The sequence below is a fragment of the Hylobates moloch genome, unplaced genomic scaffold (genome assembly GCF_009828535.3).
Source record: "Hylobates moloch isolate HMO894 unplaced genomic scaffold, HMol_V3 SCAFFOLD_3, whole genome shotgun sequence".
In the NCBI taxonomy this organism is placed as follows: Eukaryota; Metazoa; Chordata; class Mammalia; order Primates; family Hylobatidae; genus Hylobates; species Hylobates moloch.
In genome coordinates, this window is record NW_026652278.1 from 44,380,770 (window position 1) to 44,405,066 (window position 24,297).

A 24,297-nucleotide genomic window follows, 5' to 3' on the forward strand; every position below is an offset into this window, starting at 1 on the left:
AAAAGTACTCATGAATTAGCAGTATTTGCAACAGTTGCACATGGTGACTGAATAACATTCTGCATCATTAAGAAATTCATATTATTCTTTTTTTTTTCTATTTGATAGAGTCTCACTCTGTAGCCAGGCTGGAGTGCAGTGGCATAATCTCGGCTCACTGCAGCCTTCACCTCCTGGGTTCAAGAAATTCACCTGCCTCAGCCTCCCGAATAGTTGGGACTACAGGTACCCGCCGCCACACCCACCTAATTTTTGTATTTTTAGTAGAGACAGGGTTTCACCATGTTGGCCAGGATGGTCTCGATCTCTAAACCTCGTGATCCGCCCGCCTTGGCCTCTCAAGGTGTTGGGATTAGAGGCATGAGCCACTGCACTTGGGCATAAATTCACATCATTCTTAAACTTGTACACATGCAGATTTGAACTTACATATGGAGTCAAATTCTCTTCTGTATTTGGACTCTTTCTTTGTGCCAATTTGCCAGTCAGTAAGGTTCCTGCGTATGAGTATTTAAATATAAAATCAGATGGGACCAGATTTTCATAGCACACCCAACTCAGAAAATAAAATACATAACTTATCTAACATATCTACTGAATGTGAAAGCAATGACAGTATTCAAAATGCTACTAATAAGGATACAACACAACGAAAACAAACTTAGAAGTAAAAATAGATAACAAAAGAAAAATTTTCTTTATTATATTTGGAATAAGAGTGCTCATTTTTAACAGCTATAATAAAATATAATTCACATATCATACAATTCACCCATTTAAAGTATACAATTCAATAGCTTTCATTATATTCACAGTTATGCAACCAGCACCACAATCAATTATAGAACATTCTCAAGCTGTCATCTCCCATCATCACAACCCCCTCCCCTAGCCTTTGGCAACTGCTAATCTATTTTCTGTGTCTACAAATTTGCCTCCATTCAACATTTCATATAAACAGAATCATATGATATGTGACCTTTTTAAATTGCCTTTTGTCACTTTGCATGTTTTCAAGGTTCATCTGTGTTGTATCATGTATCAGTAAGTACTTCACTTATTTTTGTTTCCAAATAATATTCTATTATGTGGCTCTACCATATTTAATTTATCAGTTCATCAGTTGATGGGTACACTTTTTGGCCATCATGAATAATGCAGCTATGGATACAGCTATGAACATTCATGCACAAGTTTTGCGTGAGCATATGTTTTCATGTTTTCCTTTTTCTTACATATGTATCTAGGAATGGAATTGCTGGGTCATATGGTAACTATGTTTAACCATTTGAAGAACTGTCCAGCTATTTTCCAAAGCGGCTGCACCATTTTACATTAAACATACTTATTTTTGAGGTAATACAGATTTTCTTATCTGAGATCTTAAGAGGTGAGTTCCTGAAAGAGAGAGAGAAGGCTGTAGGAAGGAAAATATGCTGGTGTGATCTTCATTTCTGACTAAAGGATAAACTGAAAAATGGGACTAGATTGAAATGGTTGCAGTTCAATCTATACCTCTGCTATTTAAGTTGTAGTTTACAGACTACTGGCCTTGATTTGACCTGAGAGCTTGTGAGAAATACAGAGTCTCAGGCTCCACCAAGATCTACTGAATCATAGTCTACATTTTAACAAGATCCTCAGGTGATTGTGTACATGAAAGTAGGCACTGCACATTAAAGTTTGAGAAATACTGGTCTGATTAGAACTCTAGATATTCTACAGGTAATAACATGTAAGACAGTGCTGGACTACACACAAAAGTGTGTGCTCGTGTGATTGAAAGCTAGAGTGTATTCTAGGTATGCAAGCCATATCCTCTGCCAGTCATTTCCTCCTTCCTCCCATGTCTCCTTGGATAATCTGCTCTCATTCCTGCAGAAAGCAGGCACTCAAAGCCCCTGCTTTGTCTGGCATATGATCTCCTTCTCTTGGTCAACTGGACTCTTTTTTTTTGAGAGGGAGTCTTGCTGTGTCGCCCAGCCTGGAGAGCAGTGGCGCAATCTCGGCTCACTGCAAGCTCCGCCTCCCAGGTTCACACCATTCTCCTGCCTCAGCCTCCTGAGTAGCTGGGACTACAGGTGCTTGCTACCACGCCCAGCTAATTTTTTGTATTTTTTAGTAGAGACGGGGTTTCACCATGTTAGCCAGGATGGTCTTGATCTCCTGACCTTGTGATCCACCCGCCTCGGTCAACTGGATTCTATTGGTAATGGATATTGACTTGAAATGAGACAAACAGATATTTCTTTGGAATTTTGATCAGAAGAAAGTGATTCTAGAAAGTCTTTATTGAATTATTATTATTATTTATTTTTTGAGACGGTCTCATCTCACTGTGTCGCCCAGGCTGTAGTGCAGTGGCACGATCTCAGCTCACTGAAGCCCCCACCTCCTACCTAACACTTGAGGAGGGCTCAAGTGTTCCTCCTACCTCAGCATCCCAAGTAGGTGGGACTACAGGTGCATGCCACCAAGCCCAGCTAAGTTTTGTATTTTTTGTAGAGATAGGGTTTCACCATGCTGTCCAGGCTGGTCTCAAACTCCTGGGCTCAAACAATCCACTCACTTCAGCCTCCCAAAGTGTGGCGATTACAGGTGTGAGCCACTGCACCTGGCCTTTGTTGAATTATTAGGAGAAGAGATAAGTAACCTGGTAGGGATGTTTTCCACTTCATGCACAGAGACGCAAAGTCATCTCTAGAAAGAGAAACTTGAAGAAAGAAGACATAAAGGGAAGATAAAAGTGAGAAAGAAGGAGAGAAAAAGGAAGAGAGAGGTGGTGGGGAGAGAGAGAGAGAGAGGAGAGAAAACTAGCATTCTGGGTGTGGAGAGGATTTCCATCATACAGATTCCACACTTGAACATTTTATTTGTCTGTGATCTATACGCCAGTGCCTTTTTTGGAAATATATGCATGCACTCATCAGATTGACAAAAATTAAAGACTGGTAATATTCAGTATTGGTGAAGATGCTGGAAACAGTATTTCTCATACATTGCTAGTGGAAATAATAATTTCCTTTTTAACACCTAGACAAATCAACTCTTTTCCATAACCTAAAAGCCTTACTCATTATATAAAATGTTTCTATTTAAATATTCTGGTAAACTCTAGCTTTCCTTAATCAACAATTCGAAGATATATTACAAAGTTTTATACATATGTTTTAAAGCTCCAACTTATGTAGGCTTTTTCACTAAATGAAAAAAATGTACAAGTAGGTTTGAGGGTTTTTGTTTTTTTTTTTTTTTGAGACAGGGTCTCCCTCTGTCACTCAGGCTGGAGTGCAGTGATGCCATCTCACTGCAACTACCACCTCCCAGGTTCATGAGATTCTCCCGCCTCAACCTCCTGAGTAGCTAGGATTATATGCACACACTGCCACGCCTGGTTAATTTTTTTGTGTGTATTTTTTTTTTTTTTTTTTTAGTAGAGATGGGGTTTCACCATATTGGTCAAGCTGGTCTGGAACTCCTGACCTCAGGTGATCCACCCTCCTCGGCCTCCCAAAGTGCTGGGATTTTAGGCTTGAGCCACCACATCTGGCCAGGTTTGAGTTTTTAAAATGTAGTGCTTGATGACAAATTAGTAAGTTTAATTTAAAAATGAGAAAGGAAAATGTGTGCTCAGTGGTTTAATATCACAGTGCCTTTGCTCCGTGATATCTGTAAATCAAAAGCAGAACATAAATAGGCTCATTTACTTGGGATATCCAGGATGCTGGAAAGGTAAAGAAAGACTTTTCAAATATTTTAATTAGATTATATCTGTATAAACACACTGGGGCCAATTTCCAGGTCTCTAGAAGGGTTTCAGGAATTTCCAGGTTCAGGGCAGAATTTACTACATATTTTTACATTTTATTCAATTCAGAAATAACATAAACTGTGACTCATTATGTTTCCAAAACAAGTGAGACATAAACCAAGGCTCTGGGGTTGATTTGTATCGTTTACCTGTTTGGTAGCCTCCTTTTCAACAGCAGCCTACAGAGAACCAGAGGAGAAGCAGAACTGTTTGGGATTTGTTTCCACAGGCTTCCAACAAATCCTGCCTCTGGTCTCTTCTCTAGTCTTAAGTCCTGTATGTAAAGCAGCTGAAGGGAGGCCCCATGTAGAGCTGAGAATGCCTGTCTTACAAGTGCATGCACCCAGGTACATCTAAGGATTTTAGTGGGTTTCCCTCTTTGCAGCCTCCCTAGAAGGTGTAGATAATCAGCAATGAGGTAGCTGCACTATTAATCATGGGGAAAATTTCTTACATATTAGTCTAAGTTAGTCCCTTTTCCAAAATTGGCAATGGGGCAAATGTAAGTTGGAAACTACAACCCTCAGATTGGCATCCAAGGTTGATTGCACATACGGTAGGGATCCTAACACAAGGCCTATCTGTGTTGTAATCAGGATTCTAATACTTCCAGTCTTCCAATTGCACTGGATCCAGTTGTATTGGATGTGCCAATTGACATAGGGTATGAAGGAAGGTGAAAATGCAGCATGACTCAAGGTCAGCTGTCCCCAGGGACTGTGTCTGAGCTCTATGGAGAAAGACAAGCAGAAGTTGATGAATCTTTTTCACTGAGGACTCTGAGGCAGAGAAATAAATAAGAACTACTTGGAACCAACACAGAGATAAGAAGAATTCTTCTCACTCTTTCACTGGCACTAACACACTTGAAAACATTGTTGGCAGATATATTAGTACTCTCAAGGTGGCAATCAAATACAGAGAATGTGAAATGTATTGAAGGCAGTTTTAGGGGCAATGGTCATCGATGGATATGGGTGCTGAAGCTACACAAGTAGCAGATGTGATCAGATAACTCTGATAGACGGGTTCATCAGCGCATAGGAGACATCTACTAGGGGCTTGCTGTGTTGGATGAATATATGAAGGGAGTCAAATATCCTGCCCTGGGAAATGTGGTTAAAACGCTGGGAATTATAAGTCAAGCCCAATTAATGTGACTCCATTTGTTATTCCTGGATAGTGAAATTTCAGGAAATAGGAGCTATGTACATAATTTTCATTATTTTCCAATCATTTGTTAACTTTAAGCCCTCAAATAAATATTAAGTGTAATATGTTATGTTTTCCTTTTCTACCCTTCTTGCTGTTTTCCCACTAAGGGTCCTGTTCCACCAAGGGACTGGTGGCATGACATGCAAGGACAAGATTACATACATCCGTCTTTAGCACACACAGGTACCAATGGTCCTCTCTTAAGGTCGGCATACCTGTCCATTTTAACCTTCCACTCAGAATACGTGTGGTGTTCCTTCCCAGGCACCAGATGTAGTCCTGATTTACTCAGGCAAGGTGAGCTAGATCTTCCCCTGAAACATACACTTGTCCATTTCGATCCAATGAAATGAGTTTACCTTTGCAGTTGGTGTGATTTGTGTTTTCCATTAGAGGCCTTGAAAAATAATAGAGATTTTGGGCCTTCTTGTCTCTTCCTATTCTTTACTTAATAGGGAAGACTCTCTAACACGCATTTGGATTGCGTCCAGGATGGGGCATAAAATGGAATCAGTGACATTTATTTCTCATAACAGAGGTCACAATAGAGAAAATGTGATGAAAGCACAAAATTTAACAAAGAAAAGGGCAGCAGCCCACCCACCATCAAGGTGGAGACAGAATGTCTGTGTTCATGTAGGTCAATGGTAGCAGGTGGCAGACGGCAGCTGTTATCCGAAGCCCTGGACTCTTAAAGCTGAGCTAAAAAGTTTTGTTCTGTTCAGGTGATTATGATAGTAGACCAGTCAAGGTTATCTGGATTTGGTTCACACCTGTGTAACATTTCATTTGTCAGTAGCTGAGACTGAAAGATTTAAAGTACAGCAAAATTCCAGATGAACCAGAATACTGCTTTATGTTTTATCATATTTAGGTTATTTATTAATGAAAATACATAACATTTTCAGGAATACAAATTTTGTACCCTGATGACCTCAAATGCATGCAATAAGATTTTTAATACAGAAAATAACACAAAAACTGTTGTTACAGTGGTTAGAATTTTTAACTTTAAAAAGCCATGAATTTTTATTGTTTTAATTGCACAATAAAACAATGTTGATATATACTTAAGCTTAAATTAATTCCAACAGGCAAACATTTTCCAACCCAGAGTGTGGCTGATGCTTGGTCAGATGACTCTATTTTGGTTCACACCAACTTTGATGTCTAAGCTATTCAGTATCTACCTAGAAAATCTCAATTGTTCCAAGCATACCATGAATTTTGTGATTTCTCAGAAGATTTTTGGAGTTAAAAGAAGTGTTTATATCACTTAATATCCAACATTTCTAAAGGGGGGAAATCCCCACCATCTATTATTAATGGCATTTCCCAAGTCCTTGCACCAGGCCCTTAGTCACCAGGTTCCCGCATTTTGTTGCTTTCCTATCATCTCAAACCAGGTTCATGGAAACATTTGAACAAAGTTCAGTCTTCATTTTACCAAAAAAAAAAAATTTCCTAATAGTGGCTAAAATACTGAAAATTTCTCCATTTGATTACAATCTACAAAGATAAACCAGCATTCCTTTCTCTTTCTCTCTTTTGGTTACTTTTTCCCTATCCCTACTGGTGGAACATTTATTTTTTCACACAGGTTTTAAAGAAATACATTATGTTGGTTTCTAGTGTATTGTACAGAATCCATTCTCATTCTTTACATGCTACATTATGACTATGAGGAGGGCAGTGTAGAGGTGAACTCTCTGTATATTTGCTGAGAGTCTTGTACACTTTGCTTTTTCTACCCATTGCTTCTAGCTATGTATCTTCCTGTTCTCTGCTCTCTTCTCAAACTATGTTGCCACCTCAATTAATCAGGCACTTGAATTCACATTGTGTAGAATACTCAAGGTTGATGATAGACTGGGAAGGAGGAGGAAGGAGGCAGAGGTGAGCGATGGGGGATACTGAGCCCTATTTAGACTTTGGTCCCCCAGGTTTTGGATGAACTTAGTACATTACTGGCTATGCAGGACTAATGTCTATGGGATGCAAAATGACTGCAAGTATGGAACAACATTGCAAAAATGGACTTCAGTATTACATGAGGGATTTGGCTGCTTTATATAAACATAGAAACAAGCCCAGTGGATTACTCCACTAAATGTGACCAAGCAAATATTACAGTTCAAATTGCACTCAAGAAGTCAATTGAGAAATAATTCTATCACCAAGCCCTTGGACTTACCCCCCAATCTGGTCCCTCTCCCAGAACTCCTTGGGCTTTCTCAAGACCCAGGAATTCAGGCGTTAACATAACCCTGTCCAGTGGTATAGCCAGTGTCTTAGTCCAATCTTTTGCCATACCAGTCATTGCATATTTTGGATACCAACTTGGTGGAGGAATTTCAGCTCCCTTTCAGCAGTAGCCTAGTGGGCACCACATCTCTATTCTTCATTCCCCATTCCAGCTTGATGCTGAAGGGATGAGGCTTCCAGACTCCAAACCCCTCTCAGAGTCTTCATCTGCTTGTTGCATTTTTTCGTTCAGCTCCTGAAGGAATGCCAAGACATGCAAAGCCTCAGAATCTGCTCCATTTTTAGAAAGTCGCATTTTGGCAATTTTTTGCAGTTTGTCTTTCATCTTTTCTTTCTCCCTTGATTTCTGGTTTATTTTTACACCCTCTATAAAGTGGTGGATGGCCTTGTCTTCACACTTCATTTGGTACAGCTGAAAGTTGCCATACCGCAGATGGAGCAGTTGTTTCGCTACAGGAGTAAGCTCTTTACTGAATTCCTTTTGGAAGTAATACTCTGCTTCTTCATACTGATCTGCTAGAGCATGGAGGCTGGCAAGAATGGAACAGACACGGAAGAGATTATCATTGGCCTCATCAGCTTTCTTCAGATGAGCCACAGCATGTCCTATTAGTTCCAGTAACTTTCTTTTCCCATGCATTCCATTCTCTCTTAGATTCATTACTTGGAGGACTTTTGCCCTATAGCAGCACCCAATTTGGCAATGCAGGTAAGCATTGTTTGGTATGTATTCTAAAGCCTTTTTAAGCAGTTCAATAGCTTTGTCTGGCTCATCTTTTCTTCGATAAAACTTTGCTGCACTACGAAGTACATCTGTTACACCTGGGGCTTTCTCCAAGGCTTCTTCAACTAACTTCTCTCCTTCACCTTCCTCTTCACCTTCTTCACGCATCTTATGAAGCTTCAGAGCCAGGAGGACTTTAAGGTACTGGTTGTCAGGATTCAGCCGAATGGCTTGCCTCAGAGGGTCAATGGCATTCTGAGATGGTGGCCAGTTGTCCAGACGGTAGCTTGCTATTGCCAGTCCAGAGGTGAATTCTGGGTTCTTTGGCTTCTTTTCCAGAGCCTTCTCAAAGCACACCTTCGCTCTTTCATTTTGGTTTCCTCCACACTTTAACCGTGTCCACCCTTCCTCACAGTCAAGCTCTGGACTCTCAATTCTATAGGGACTGGAAAACTTCTCACAGACATGTTTCACCTTGTCTACATAAATCTGAGCATCTGAGAGTCGGCCCATGTGATAGTAGACCCAGGCATAGTTTCCCCAGGTGACCAGACTTCTGATTTCTGCTTGGTCAGCATGCTCTTGCTGGATTAACTCTTCAGCTTTACATAAGCATTCCAGGGCTGCCTCGTTTTGCCCTTTGAGGTGCTTTAGATAGGCCAGTAGGTTGCACATTGTGGCTTTGAATTCACGATTCTGAAACTCAGTCCGGTAAAATACTTTGTCTTCAAAATCATCCAAGGAGTTTTCTCCCTCCATCAAGTTCCAGGTGAAATGGCATTTTAGTTGCCGTAGGCTGCTCTCCAAGGAATTCTTAGTGTTCTCACTGTAGGGAAAAACAGAAAGATGGACACTTTGAGACATAGATTTATATGTCAAGAAATGGGAGCATGGCAAATAAAATTCTCCTCTTCCTAAAGGCTGTTAACACAAATCAAAGAAACTCTCCTTCTTTTCTTTCTATAATATGTTTTTCCTTATTGTTAATTCCTGCAATGTGGTAGCAGGAGTTTAGGGACTGTGGGCAGCAGAAGAATTAGGGCGAGGGCAGTGGGTTGTTCTCTGAGTGTGTGGCTAGGTTTTCATGAATAAGACAGTTTTTGTTAAATAGCTCTGCCCTCTCTGCTTTCAAGGGCCTCTGTGGAGGCTTGGTTTTATTTATGTAGTTTTAAAGAAGTAAGTTTTTTCATTGCTTTTTGTTTCTGTTCTTCATTCTTCCCTAGCTTTACTTTTGTACTTTGAAAATTTCAGCTTTATAATTTTTTATTCTTTTGATGTTTTGCCATGGTAATTTTAATTTCTCATCCCTCTGAAATGCAGCTTCATTTTATCTTTGATATTCTTAATTCCTTAGTTCTCCTTCATTTGCCTTTAAAGAAATCTTGATCACTTTCGATTTTCTGTCTATTTCAGCTTGTAATATATCCTTCATTTATTTTGTCTATTCAAACTTTCTGACCTTTTATCAGATTGGTTTTAATTTGTATTGGTTTATTACTTTAACATGCTACATTCTCATTTTTTTCTGTGAATTTTTTCCATTTTAACCATTTAAATCTTATTTTCAACCATTCTTAATTTTTACTCATTTTATCTGCTTTTGTATTATTCTCTCATTTAATTTCAAGTATTATTTATGTTAGCAATGTCTTAAACATTTATTTTGGAATAAAATGTAATTTTTTTTCCTTTTTTCCCACCTTATACCTCTACTTCTTAAACTGGTGATTTCTGTTCTTAACACATCTCATTGAGTTGCTCAATTAATAATTTTGTACTTGATTGTTTTAATTTTTTTTTTTGAAATTTTATTTTTCTCCTCTGCGTTTTGCTTTTATAACAAGGGACAAGAAGTGCAGCTACAGGGAAGGCTCACAAGGCCACTAGCTCCTTTTCTTATAGAAAGAGCTCTTTTTTCTTTAGGGTACCCTTACGACTCTCTTGGAAAGATTTTCCATTCCCTTCAGTGTTGGTCCTCAAAATAAATAAATAAACCAAAATCAACCACACCAAAAAACAAAACAAAACAAACAAAACAACAACAACAAAAAAAATGAAAAAAACCAGAGAACAGACAAATGAGCAAAAGCCTGTATTTCGAATTACTTTGGAGATGAATAACATTCCATGTCCCAAATTATTTCTCAACACTGCCTGTGTATTGGAGTCTCTGTAATGTTGCTTTTTCTTACTTAAATTTTTTTTCATGGTATCTATACAGCAACCCTTGTATCAGGAGCTGTATTTCTAAATAGTATGGCTTCTTATACAACCAATAGATATCTGGAATGTCATGCAATGTGGCAGGATCACTTTTGAAACATATGTCTAGATAGAAGATTATGTGACCCCTCTTTCTAACTGCCCCTCTCTCTCCCACTTTTTATACCACTCCTTCCCACTCCCATTTTGATTGGGAATCTTCCTGTAAACTCACTAAGAATAAAAATAGATCTGTTTGGACATGAGCTTTTCAACAGGAATGCAGCTGCCATTAGGATGCCCGACACCAAGCCAAGCACTCTCTGGGGCTCCCGCCCCTGGGGTTAGTTACATCAAGAGACTTAGACAACCTGGCTCTTTGCTAAGACCTATTTGGAGCTTTGAATGGAAGGTGGGTCCTTCCTATAAACTCCTGCCTATTTTCCATCCTATTTTTGTTTGTTTGTTTGTTTGTTTATTCTGCTTGGGGTAGTTAAGTCTCCATTTGTTCCAAGAAACAGAGGTGAGCAGGAACTGATTCAAAGTTCCTAGAGTGCCTCACAGGACCATGGGTAGGACTGTAGTGACCCCAGGAGGATCAGAACAGGACACTGGGGAGCTTGGAGGGCTCAGACCCTGTGTTTTCTCCATGTGCATCTCAGTCACACTCTCTACTGCACTCATTACAGAATATGGTGAGTCCTACAGAATATGGCCACTCTCAGACCCCAAGCATGTGCAGCACACATCCTAACACCTGAAGACTCACTCTAGCTTCCTTGCTCCCTCTCAATTCCATTTCCAACTTCCACTCGAGTTTGGGTGCTCATTCCCTTAACACATAAACTCCTTAGCTCCTTTCTCATTTTACAAAGAAACAGAGAGAGTAAATAGAATTGAGGTTATCTCCACCACATAAAACAAAAAGTCCATTGTGCATTTGCAGGATAGAGATATTTAATATACACACTTACGTAAAATCCCTTTGAGCAGCCATTTAAAAGGCACCCAACTTCACTGCTTGATTTTGGGTTTTTATTTCCACTGTTAAGTTAGAGAAGCCGGTGCCGGACACTTGCTTCCTGGGCTCTGGCTTGTGAGGACCTATTCTCCTGATTCCTATGGAAGTTCCAGTTGTATAAACAACAACAATTTCTTCCTTTGCCTCTTACCTGGATGAAAGCCACAGTGACATTATCAACCAGGCTCCGAACTAATGCTACCACTGCAGTCTCAGAATCACTGAGGAGCCTTTTAAAAACACACATCCTCAGACTCCAACTCAGACCCACTTAATGAGAATCTCTGGGGAGTCAACCCTAGGACTCTGTCCTTAATAAGCTGTCCAGGCAATTTTTATGCATGCTCAATTTTGAGAACCACTGTCTTAGAGCACAAGGGCAATGCCCAATGAAAGTCACGATAGATAAAGAATTAAGGAAAGCAAGAAGGACAGGTGGGTCTGTATCGTAATGGGAAAAATTCAAGATAAGACCATGCTAAAATTCTAAGAAATAAGAAAAGGGTTCTATAGATTCTGGGTGACTACAAAAAAAGAAATCTGTAAATATCTCAAATCTTTTTTTTTTTTAATCAGGCAGAACATTTACACTAGCAGGAAATAGTATCGTTTCAAGAAGAGAAATCAGGAACCTCACAGAAAGAGGGCAAGGTGTCTCACAGGAAGTAAGCACTGGGGTTGGTAACACGGGATTCCAGAGCTCTCAGGATGAGGGTTAGGCAACCAGGTCCGGCCACCCCACCTTTAAACCGGAGAAAATAGTTCCCTTCCTGCTCAATGAGCTAACACTTCCTCTCCAGGGCAATCTCATGTTTTGGGGTTAGAAGGGAATGTTAGAGGTGAGAACTATTTTCTCCAAGCACTCCATCTCTAATTCATACTCAGGAGGCATTTTGGGGTGAAAATATTTAAGTTTACCAGCCCTTGTGCAAATCTGAGACGAAAGACTACATTAAAAGTAAAATTCACCTTCGCGGGAAGTGGGGTTTGCTATTCTGTGTATATCTTTAACAGTGTCTGCTGAAAAGAACCCTTTTGTTAAATAATTGTATTACGAGTCACCAACTTAATCCTTTCGAATATGAAATAAGACAGGGTCAGTGCACAAGAGCAATGCCCCCAGACCCATCTTTAAGTGAAGCACCCGGCCGATGAAACATCCCTCTCTGCTGCCTTCTTTCTCTGATCGCAACTCAGCTCCCCAGGCGTGCAGTTCTGAAGATGAATTTAGGAAGCTTGCCAGTGTGAAGCAGAAAATTGTTCAGGAGGGAACAAACCAGCATTGGTAAGACAGATTTACAACCAACAGAGGTAGAGGTATAGTAAGGCTGTAAACAAACACTAAAATGGAGCTGGCCCTCTTTGGGAGCATAGCTTCTCAGGATTTGCATTGGACAAGATGACTCAACAGCACTACCGAATACGAAGGGAAAATATTTACCTCATGGTTGCCGTGCAATTCTCAGCTGTTCGGCAGGGCTGTGGCTCAGGCAGCTGCACTCTTCAGAAATCTTCCTCTTCTGCCACCAATAAATGCTGAAGAGACCTGTATATACAAGTGGCCTCTGGTTCCTTTTTGTCTGTTTCCCTTCAGCTGACGTTACAAGAGGGAAAGTGAAACTAGAAACTGAAATTGGCAGGACTCTTTTTTTTTTTTTTATTTTCATTATACTTTAGAGGACTCTTTTTCCTCCGGAGCTGAGTTGTGATCAGAGAAAGAAGGCAGCAGAGAGGGATGTTTCATCGGCCTGGTGCTTCACTTAAAGATGGGTCTGGGGGCATTGCTCTTGTGCACTGTCACTCTCTTATTTCATATTGGAAAAGATTAAGTTGGGGACTTGTAATAAAATTACTTAACAAAAGGGTTCTTTTCAGCAGATACTGTTAAAGATACACACAGAATAGCAAACCCCACTTCCTGCTAAGGTAAATTTTACTTTTAATGTAGTCCTTCATCTCAGATTTGCACAAGAGCTGGTAAACTTAGATATTTTCACCCCAAAATGCTCTTGAGTAAGAGCCAAGCCGAGCTGGGTAGTGAGTTAGAAGAACTTCCTTTTTGTGGAACGTACTGATGACATCAAGGGAGCACAACTCAACTCTGAGAAGGACACATTTACAAAGCACCCTGCCTTGTGATTACCATATTAACCCATCTTTGCTCTGCCTTATACCAATATGATCCACAGGCCACTGTAATGAGCAGTTATCTAGCCTCGACAGGACAGGGGATTTTAGTCTGAATCATTGCTGAATCTCCAGTCCCTGCAAAACAACCTGCACATTGCATGGTATGGCAAGCATTCCCAAAGTAGTTGTTGAATAAATGAATACATGATTAGAAGCATGGGCAGTGATGTCTGTCTATCTGGCTTTGAAATCAGCCTCCACTTTTATGCTATGAAACTCTGGGGAAAATTATTGAATGTCTCTGCTTCGGTTTTGTAAATTGGGAATAATACCGCTACTGGTTCACTGTGGTGTTGGGAGGATGAAATGAGAGAATACATGAAATGTCCTTAGAATAATGCCTGGCAGTAATAGGTAAATGTTAGTTTCTATTATAATTGTTAACTAAAATCATTAACCAAAGTGATCAGAGGGCAAACTTTCTTTTTTTCAGGCTGGAGTGTGGTGGAAAGATCCCGGCTTACTGCAACCTCCACTTCCCTGGTTCAAGTGATTGTCCTGCCTCAGCCTTTCGAGTAGCTGGGATTACACGCACGCACCACCATGCCTGGCTAATTTTTGTATTTTTAGTAGAGATGGGGTTCCGCCATGTTGGCCAGGCTGGTCTCAAGCTCCTGATCTCAGGTGATCTGCCTGCCTTGGCCTGCCAAAGTGCTGGGATTACAGGCGTGAGCCACCATGCCCAGCCAGGGGAAATTTCAATGTTTGCTTTTTCCAGAACTTTATCTCCTCTGACATTCAACAATCCATCACAATTACTGACCTAAGCCAAACAATTCCTAACATCTCCTTATGTTCTTGGCTTCCCCAAGCCCCACAATATTTTCCCCCTTTTTATTGATGTATAATAATTTACATATTTATGAGTTGCATGTGAGTGTTTGTTACATGCAAAGAATGTTTAATGATCAAGTCAGGGTAATTGGGGTATGCATCACCTTCAGTGTTTATCATTGTTATGTGTTGGTATCATTTCAAGTCCTCTCTTCTGGTTACTTTAAAATATACATAATATTGTTGCTAAGTATAGTCACCCTAGTCTGCTATCAAACATTAGAACTTATTTTTTCTATTTAACGGTATGTTTGTACCCATAACCTAACTCTCATCTTCCCACCATCCCCTTCCCAGTCTCTGGTATCTATTGTTCTATTCTCAATCTCCATGAGATAAAGTGTTTTAGCTCCCACATTTGAGTAAGAACATGCAGTATTTGTCATTCTGTGCCTGGCTTATTGCATTTAACGTAATGGTCTCCAGTTACAACTACATTGCTGCAAATTACATGATTTCATTCCTCTTTAATGGCTGAATAATATCCCATTGTGTATATATACAATATTTTCTTAATCCATTTGTTCACATGAGCACCTATGTTGATTTCCTATCTTTGCTCTTATGAATAGTGGTGTGATGAACATGTGAGTGCAGGTATCCTTTTGATTTACTGATTTATTTTCCTTTGGATAGACACCCAGTAGTGTGATTGCTGGGTCTTATGAAAATTCTATTTTTAGTTTTTTGAGAGCTTTTCATACTGTTTTCCATAATGACTGTACTAATTTACATTCCTACCAACAATGTGTAAGAGTTCCCTTTCCCCTGCATCCTTGCCAGCATTTTTTTTTTTTTTAATAATAGTCATACTAACTGGGGTGAGATGATATCTCATTGTGATTTTTATTTGCATTTCCTTGGGGTTGAGTGATGTTGAGTATTTTTTCATATGCCTGTTGGTCACATATACCAGAGCTCCTTTATAGGTGATGAGATGCTTTTGCTGTCTTTAAAATGTTCTTTTTGTCACTGACTTTAGATAGTTTGACTATAATGCTCCATGGAGAAGACCTTTTTGCACTGTATCTGATTGGGGATTGCTGGGCCTCCTGTATCTGGATGTCTAAATCTCTTCCTAGAGTTGGGAAGTTCTCATCTATTATTTCATTACCTAGATTTTTCAAACCCTTTCAGTTTCCCTTCGCCTTTAGAGATACTGATAATTCATATATTTGGTCACCTTATGGTGTCCCATAGATCATGAAGACTTTGTTCATACTTTTTAATTCTTTTTTTTCTTTATTTTTGTCTTATTGGATTATTTCAAAAGACCTGTCTTCGAGTTCTGTTGTTCTCTTTTCTGTTTCGTCTAGTCTACTGTCGAAGCTTTTTGTATATTTTGTATTTCATTCAAGGAATTCTTCAGCTCCAGAATTTCAGTTTGGTTATTTTTATGATACCTATTTCTTTGGCAAATTTCTCATTCATATCCTGAATTGTTTCTCCAATTTCTGTGTATTGTTTGAATTGTATTGGATTTGGAAATCCCTTGTATCTTGCTGAGCTTCTTTAGTATTTTATATATAATATATATATATTATATATTATATAATATATAATATATATATATATATATTTTTTTTGGAAATGGAGTCTCACTCTGTTGCCTAGGCTGGAGTGCAGTGGTGTAATCTCTGCTCACTGCAACCTCTGCCTCCCTGGTTCAAGTGATTCTCCTTCCTCAGCCTCCCAAGCTGGGATTACAGGCATGTACCACCATGCCTGGCTAATTTTTGTATGTTTAGTAGAGACGGGGTTTCACTGTGTTGGCCAGGCTGGTCTCGAACTCCTGACCTCAAGTGATCCACCCACCTCAGCCTCCCTAAGTTCTGGGATTACAGTTGTGAGGCACTGTGCTTAGTATCATAATTTTGAATTGTTTTTCCTGGATTTCTTTTTTGATTGGGATCTGTTGCTGGGGAACTGTATTCCTTTGAAGGTATCATATTTCCTTGCTTTTACAGGCTTCCTGTGTCCTTTCACTGATATCTGAGCATCTAATATAATAGTCATTTCTTTCAGTTTTGAATTTGCTTTTGTAGGGGAGGACTTTTTCCTCAAGATATATCAACAATATTGGTTGAGTAAGGCACTTCGACTTTGATTCTGAATGTGCATGGTAGTGTAGTCTCTGTACAATTTATTTGGCTGTGATCAGTGATATATATGATTTCCTTGATGGTTTCGGATGGGGTTATTCTTGGAGGCTATCGTGACATTTTACTGGGAACAAGGTTGCCATGTGGGCCAGTCTTCAGGCCCCAGTGGTGGCAGCAGTGGGTTGAGGATGTCTGATCTTCGGCCCCAGAACAGCATACGCTGGCACTGGTGTTAGTGGGACCAGGCAGGCTAATTCCTGGGCCCCCAGATAGCTTGCTCAGATGCTGATAGTGGCAGCAGTGGGCTAGGTGGGTGAGTGGGTTCTCAAGTCCCTGGGCAGCTGATGTGATCTGGGCAGGCAGTAGTAGCCAACGGTGGGACAAACCCTTGGTTTCTGATAAGTGTACACTGATGTTGGCAGTGGCTGTGGTGCAGGGTTGCCACCTATACCACAGACACACAGCTCTCAGGCTCTTTCATTCTCTGTAATAGCAACCCCACAGCACTGTGCAGAGAGAGGAGAGACCCTGTTCTTTATGTGTGAGCCTAGGCACAGAGGCCATGCGTCCAGTGGGGGTGCAGTCACCACTCACAGCACCAGACAGGCAGCCCTCTGGTTTCCTGCCCCAACCTCTGGTAGTAGCATCAGTGGCTGTGCCTGCAGCACTGTATGGAGGGCAAGAAGGGGCTCTGCTCTCTACATGTAAGCCCAAGCACAGAGCCTGCTTCACTAGTGGGAGAGTATCTCACTATCTACTTGTGAGGCCGAGTACAGAGTTTGTGGTGCTGCTAAGGGTAGGGTCACTTCTCACAGCCCCAAACAGGGGGCTCTGGAAAGGACATGTTTTAGTTTCCTTTGTATCAGAGGCTGTCTTTTTGGCACATCGCACCATTCTTTCTCTGGGGAGTAGTACTCCCTGTGGGCTGGGGTGCTGCGGACCCTGTATTACCTTTGGGTCTTGACAGTGCTGTGTCACTGTAGCCCACTGGGTGGATACTGGCAAATATCACTGGGGGCTCCTGCGATATGGAGATATGGGAGCTGTGGTTCCCAGGATAGGACGCAATTCCATGACTATAGTCTCACAATGGTGCCGTTTAGGTCTTGGGGAAGCTGAGAGACCCAGCGTGAGTTCCCTGTCTCATGAAATGCCCTTGTGGGCTCTCCAAATCACCACCCATACTGGTGTCAGAGTTTGTATGGGTAGAGAAACTCTCTCATGTTTAAGATTGCAGCAGTTTGCAGGAGGGATGTGGACTGCTGAAGTTCTCTCATTTGCCCTTTCCCTGAAATGCCAAGGCCCTCTGGTATCCTGGCCAATCTCAGCCAAGCTGGCCACTTGATTCCTTCTTCTTCTGCACCTTGGGTGTTTCCCATGACTTCTCTGTTGAATTCTAGTGTTGTCTCCTAGATGTTCTATTCGAGATATAATTATCTATTCATAATTTTGGTTCTTCTTTCTAGAGAGGGTGGATGTCTGATGTCTCTAGTCAGCCATCCTGAACCAGAATCCCCACCATATTTTAAATCCCTGCTTGTTGCCCTGGTATTTGACATCCCCAAATCACAATGTACAGCCATAGTATTTTGTAATGATAGAAGAAATATATTTTTCTTGATTTTTCCTTATTCATACCCTTAGTCACAAAGGGGGTAATCATGTATATAGACCCAAAAGAAAATAACAGTACCTCAAGGATTGAGGTCAGAAAATTACAAAAATCACAAATAGAACACATTCTCCAGCAAAACTGAGGTTGTTAAGGTAGGTTATTCAGTCTTGGGAAAATTTATTTATCATAATTTTTTTCTGCCTAGAGCAGAGAGGAAAAAGAAACTATCCTTCCTAAAAAGTCTAGACCCTTGGATTAGGATGCACAGCTAAGCCTGTCCCAGTTGGAAACCCTTACTTTTGTGTCTTACTTAAGAGTTTCAAGTTCCTTTTCTATTTACAAGTTCTTCTTCTTCTTCTTGTTTTTTTTTTGTTTGTTTGTTTGTTTGGTTTTTTTTTTTTGACAGTCTCGCTCTGTTGCCAAGGCTAGACTACAGTGGTGAGATCTTGGCTCACTGCAACCTCTGCCTACTGGGTTCAAGCAGTTCTCGTGCCTCACCCTCCCAAGTAGCTGGCTACTTGGCCCAGCTACCAAGCCCAACTGATTTTTGTATTTTTAGTAGAGATGGGGTATTGCCATGTTGGCCAGGCTGGTCTTGAACTCCTGGCCTTAAGGGATCTGCCCGCCTTGGGAAGCACTCCCAAAGTGCTGGGATTACAGGCATGAGCAACAGTGCCTGGCTTCTATTTACAAGTTCTATTAGGTACTTATAGAAATGTATGTTAGGTTTTTAAGAAATGCTGAAATAGGAAAGTGGAAATGCTGTGGGTTTGGTTTGATTTATTTTTTGAACTCAGTATTCAAGAAAACTATTGGATAGGAATTTTAAAATCTTATGAATAAAAGTACTGGTTGGGGAGAAGCATAGAGAAAGGTTTTACCATGGTCACTGTGCTTTGAAATGGTTGAGATACTGATTTACACTTCAGAAATGTGTATGGGTAGTGCCTGTATATAATGTTACCACAGCAGGTATGCATCAGCTGATTTAGTAGTTGGGTTAGTGTGAGACTATGCATGCAATGTGATTGCAAAATAGCAACTGAAAAGGAAAACCAACTTTCTCCTGATGTTATTTCTATTTTGAGAAAATGAAACTTATTAGAAAGAGTTCTGATTACCCTCATTGCTACAAATATATATGTGTCTTTTTCCTGGAATATAGGCCCTGTTCATATTTCCTAGAACAATATGTTTCATTTATATAGAACATAGATTTGCTTCCTGTTCCTGGAATGGGTTACATCAACTACAGATGGAATAATGCAATAATTCTCATATTGCGACCTGCCACCAGCAATATCAGCATCACCTAGAAGTGCAAATTCTTAGTCCCCATTCTAAACTGATAGAATCAGAAATTCCCCAGAAATCTAGGTGTTGATAAGCCTTCCAGATAATTACAATGCATGCTAAAGTCTGAGAACTAAATGATATATTGAATGTAAGCGAAAATACTTTTACTTCTATAAAATGAAACTCTATGCTTTTTCCTTGAGATTTTTAAAAAAATTTGACCCTCTTTTTTGTTTTGAGTCTATTTTTAACTGAAGTTTTGTCCACCTAGAAGAGCTGGTGACTGTTCAATAGTATTCACACTTGTTAGAGGAATACTTAGGTAGCCCAATGGGTTCTCTTGATCCCCACAATGGGCTATAATTTGGAAGCAATGTGTTCCCACCTGTACAACATTCCCTTCTGTACTCATTCACAAATACACGTTTAAAATGGTCTTCCAAATGAACTTCAAAAATATTGATATAGTTAATAAAATAGCTCCCCATTCTTTTTTCCTTTCCTTTCCTTTCCTTTCCTTTCCTTTCCTTTCCTTTCTTCCTTTTTTTTTTCTTTTCAGACAAAGTGTTGCTCTGTCACCCAGGCTGGAGTGCAGTGGCACAATCAGAGCTCACTGTAGCCTTGATCTCCCTCCCAGGCTCAAGTGATCTTCCCACCTCAGTCTCCTGAGTAGCTGGGATCACAGATGAGTGCCACTACACCCAGCTAATTTTTTATTTCTTGTAGAGATAGGGTCTCACTATGTTCCCCAGGCTGCTCTCAAACTCCTGGTCTCAACTGATCTTCTTGCTTCAGCCTCCCAAAGTGCTGGGATTACAGGCATAATCCACAGCACTTGGCCAGCTCCCCATTCTTATTCTTTTTTCAAAAATTAATTAAACACCATTTCTTCTTGCTGTGGTTTGAATATGTCCTCCAAAGTTCATGTGTTGGAAACTTGATCCCCAATGTGGCAGTGTTGGGAAGTGGGACCTAATGGGAGATATTTGGGTTATGGGGGCATTGTCCTCTTGAATAGATTAATGCCATTATTGAGGGATGGAGTTCCGTATAAAAGGATGACTTCAACCTTCTCTTGCTCACCCTCACCCCCTATTTACCCTTCCATCATGGGATGACCCAGTGAGAGGGCCCTGGCCAGATGTGGCCTCTTGATCTTGGACTTTCCAGCCTCCAGAACCATGCGTCAATAAATGTCTGTTCATTATAAATTACCCAATCTCTCAATCTGCCTATCTGTAGTATTCTGTTATAGCAGGACAAAATGGACTAAGACATTTTTCAGTATTAATTTTTTAGACTGCAATTGGGCAGCCTTTGAGTGGAAACTTGATGTGGGTAAATGACTTTACCTTCCCATAGTCCTATTCAGAAATAAGACCCCCCTAAATAAACTTCTGCTGGGACAATTTGTACCCTTATCCCTGTTAGAACACTAGGAGTATTTGTTTCATTCATTCATTCACCATTCATTCATCAAATCAATACTTACTGAGAATCTACTATGTTCCAGGCACCATTCTAGGCTCTTAAGATACATCAGTATGCAAAGATCTCTGTCCTCATGGAGCTTATATTCTATCAGGAAGAGATGGCAACAAACAACTGCTATGGACTGAATTGAGTTCCCCACTGCTTTCCCAAAATTCATCATTGAAGCCTTAACCCTCAACGTAACTTTGTTTGGAGATAGGGCCTGTGAGGAGGTATTTAAGGTTAGATGAGGTCTTAAGGGTGGGGCCCCTAATCTGATAACACTGATGTCTTCATACAAAGAAGAAGAAAAAGAAGAGACCTCAGATCTCTCTCTCTCTCTCTGTCTTTCTCTCTCTCTCATCTCACACAGAGGAAAGGCCATGTGAAGACAGAGAAAAGGCTGCCATCTCCAGGCCAGAAAGAGAGGCCTCACCAGAAACCAACTTGGACTTCTAGCATCTAGAACTGTGAGAAAATAGATTTCTGTTGCTTAAGCCACCTAGTCTGTGATTTTTCTTTATGGCAGCCAATGTAGACTAATACAATAATAAATAAATTAGACAATATGGGACAAGTGCGTGGGAAAAAAAAAGAGTAAATGGAGACCATAAGAGGAATTACATATGGGTGGAGAAAAGGGGGGCGGGATCTGATAGCTGCTGCTAAGTAACAGAGATGGAAACAGTGTTAGTCTGTTCTCATACTCTAGAAAGATACTACCTGAGACTGGGTAATTTATAAGGGAAAGAGGTTTAACTGACTCACAGTTCCATGGGGAGGGCTCAGGAAACTTGCAATCATGGCAGAAGGCAAAGGGGAAGCAAGGTACCTTCTTCATAAGGCGGCAGGAGGGAGTGAATGTAAGCAGAGGAAATGTCAGACACTTATAAAACCATCAGCTCTCATGAGAACTCACTCACTGTCATGAGAATAGCATGGGGGAAACCACCCCTATGATCCAGTCCTCCCATCAGGTCCCACCCTTGACAGGTGGGGATTATGGGGATTACAATTTGAGATGAGATTTGGGTGGGGACACAAAGCCAAACCATATTAGAAACCTTTCTGTGCCTCAATTTCTTCATTTTTAAAATGGGAATTGTGCCCAGGTACAGTGGTTCATTTCTGTAATCTCAGCACTTTGAGAGGCAGAGGCAGAAGAATTGCTTGAGGCCAGGAGTTTGAAACAAGTCTGGGCAACATAGCAAGACCCTGTCTCTACAATTAAAAAAAAAAATAGCCAGGCATGGTGGCATGAGCCTGTCCTCCTAGCTACCCAGGAGGATTGCTTTAGCCCAGGAGTTTGAGGCTGCAGTGAACCAAGATTGCACCATTGTACGCCAGCCTGTGTGACAGAATGTGACTAGGTCGCTAAAAAAAGAAAAAGGAATTATGTTAGCATTTACCATACAGGGTTTTGTGGAGATTGAGTGGACTACTATGTATAAAGCTCTGAGAACAGTACTTGGCACATGGTAAATGCCCAATAGGGTTAGTTATTACTACCTTCTACTGCCACCCGTACCATTTACCATCTTTGAATACCACTTACTTCTAGGGCCAGGGGCCACTCACCTGAAAGTGGTCTGTTCTCTAATGTGGAGCTTTGACTATAGTATTATCGGGTATTGGTGGCTGCTGCTGGGTTGCTATTTCAGATCCTTTTTTTCTTTTTATTCTCTTTGTTGGCCACAGTGAGAAACTGGGATGCTACTCTAGAAGAAGACGAATCAGTGCCTCTGTACAAAGGGATCTTTGTGCTGCCAAAAGAGTAGAAAAGTTTATCCCAGAACCAAAATATTTCAGAATTGTGGAAAATCAAGTTTTGGAAACCTACTCAAAAGAGAAGTAATATTGCTATCACAGAATCCCTGAATTAGTATACACCTAGCTGCTATAACAAAGATGCTCAAAAACATAAATGACACTGTAAAAGAAGTTTATTTCTTGTTCACATAACTTTCCAAGGCTGGTGTTCTTGGGCAACTTCTAGTTCTCTTCCATGCAATGATTCAAGGACATGGAGTTCTTCCATCCTGTAACTCTACCATCCCCTAGAGCCTGGAAATTGAGAGTAAAGAGGGTACACCTGATTCTTAACTATCTTTACTTGGAAATGACATACATCACATTCACTCACATTCTATTAGGAAGAACTAGTTCATGGCCCACCTGGGGAGAAGTGAAAGTTCATGTAGCTGCAGAGTAGGAAGCCCCCTTCCTGGTGACGACTTCATATTATGAAGGGGAAACACTAATTTGGAAGGAACATGAATTGTTTCCACCACAGTATCCTACTCTGGCCCTAAATAACCATGTATATCCTTCTTCCCAAACATAGAACATAAACGGACCTTTCCCAGGGGAGCCAACCCACAGTCAAGGAATCATTGCACTCAGCTCATGGTCAGGGATTTCTGAGCAAAGCACTGTCCTACCTAAAGGTTTGTATGTGACTCCTTGTGGTCTGGTGCTTAAAAGAAAAAAAAAAAATCAAAAGGCTAGTTAAGACTAGGTAACTCATGTGTATCATGGTATCATGTGTATTGTGGTAGGTTAACTATAATAAACAATTTCAATTGAAAAAAGACAGCATGGAAGAATCTCAGAGGTCAGGAGTCTGTAGCAATGATGAAATTCTGCTGGATAGACATTTTGAAGATCCCCTTCCCTGGTAATGGCAGAAGTTTCTTAATTAGACCCTGATTTTGCTATCTGATAAGAACTATCCAGCCATTTTTTTTTTTTTTTTTTTGGAGACAGAATCTTGCTCTGTCACCGAGGCTGGAGTGCAGTGACACAATCTCAGATCACTGCAACCTCTGCTTCCTGGGTTCAAGCGACTCTCCTGCCTCTACCTCCCAAGTAGCTGGGACTACAGGTTTGCACCACCATGCCCGGCTAATTTTTGTATTTTTAGTAAAGGCAGGATTTTGTCATGCTGGCCAGGCTGGTCTTGAACTCTTGACCTCAAGTGATCTGCCTGCCTTGACCTCCCAAAGTGCTGGGATTACAGGTGTCAGCCACCACACCTGGTCTGAGCCATTGTTCTTCATACACCTGGCTCCATCCTCTGGGGAGGCTCCCCTTGACATTTTAGTCTTTTATACTCATTTCTACCACTAAGGGATGGGGGTTCCGTTTTTACCTTGTTTATCCTAGAGCCTCCTGTATTCAAATGGAAACTTTGTCAATAGTATCCTTAAAAGAGAGCATTTATTCAAAAATAGATTTATTTGAAACATTTGTTCAAAGAGGGTATTTATTCAAAACATTCCAAAGAATGCCTCAAATATTTTTCAGTGTTTGATTCTGAGAATAAAAAAATTTAAAAATAGCTTATCATGAAAACTTTGGTGAGTAAAAGGGAGATGAAAAAGGCCATATAAAGGACGGTAAGGGTAGTCAGAGAAAATATGTGGAAATGTTTAAGTGTTATCTGCAAGTATATGACTTTCTGACATTTTTGAAATCAACAGTAGGGACAGCTCCACTTCTCTCATTGGCTGCTTCACCAGGTCCTTACAAACCAGGCTTCTAGGGTGT

The 24,297-nt window shown here is 40.5% G+C and overlaps 2 protein-coding genes across 4 annotated transcripts in view; one reads left to right on the forward strand and one right to left on the reverse strand.

The window, feature by feature from the left end:
* LIPA (lipase A, lysosomal acid type) overlaps positions 1-24,297 on the forward strand; it is a 216,059-nt gene that overhangs the window by 99,661 nt on the left and 92,101 nt on the right. The gene's annotated exons all lie outside the window — the stretch shown is intronic.
* On the reverse strand, positions 5,454-12,949 carry IFIT2 (interferon induced protein with tetratricopeptide repeats 2). The gene is made up of 2 exons (XM_032137250.2): positions 12,680-12,949; positions 5,454-8,841 (listed from the first exon to the last, which is right to left on the reverse strand). The coding sequence occupies exons 1-2, from the start codon at positions 12,682-12,684 to the stop codon at positions 7,428-7,430; spliced, it is 1,419 nt and encodes a 472-aa protein (XP_031993141.1). The 5' UTR covers positions 12,685-12,949; the 3' UTR covers positions 5,454-7,427.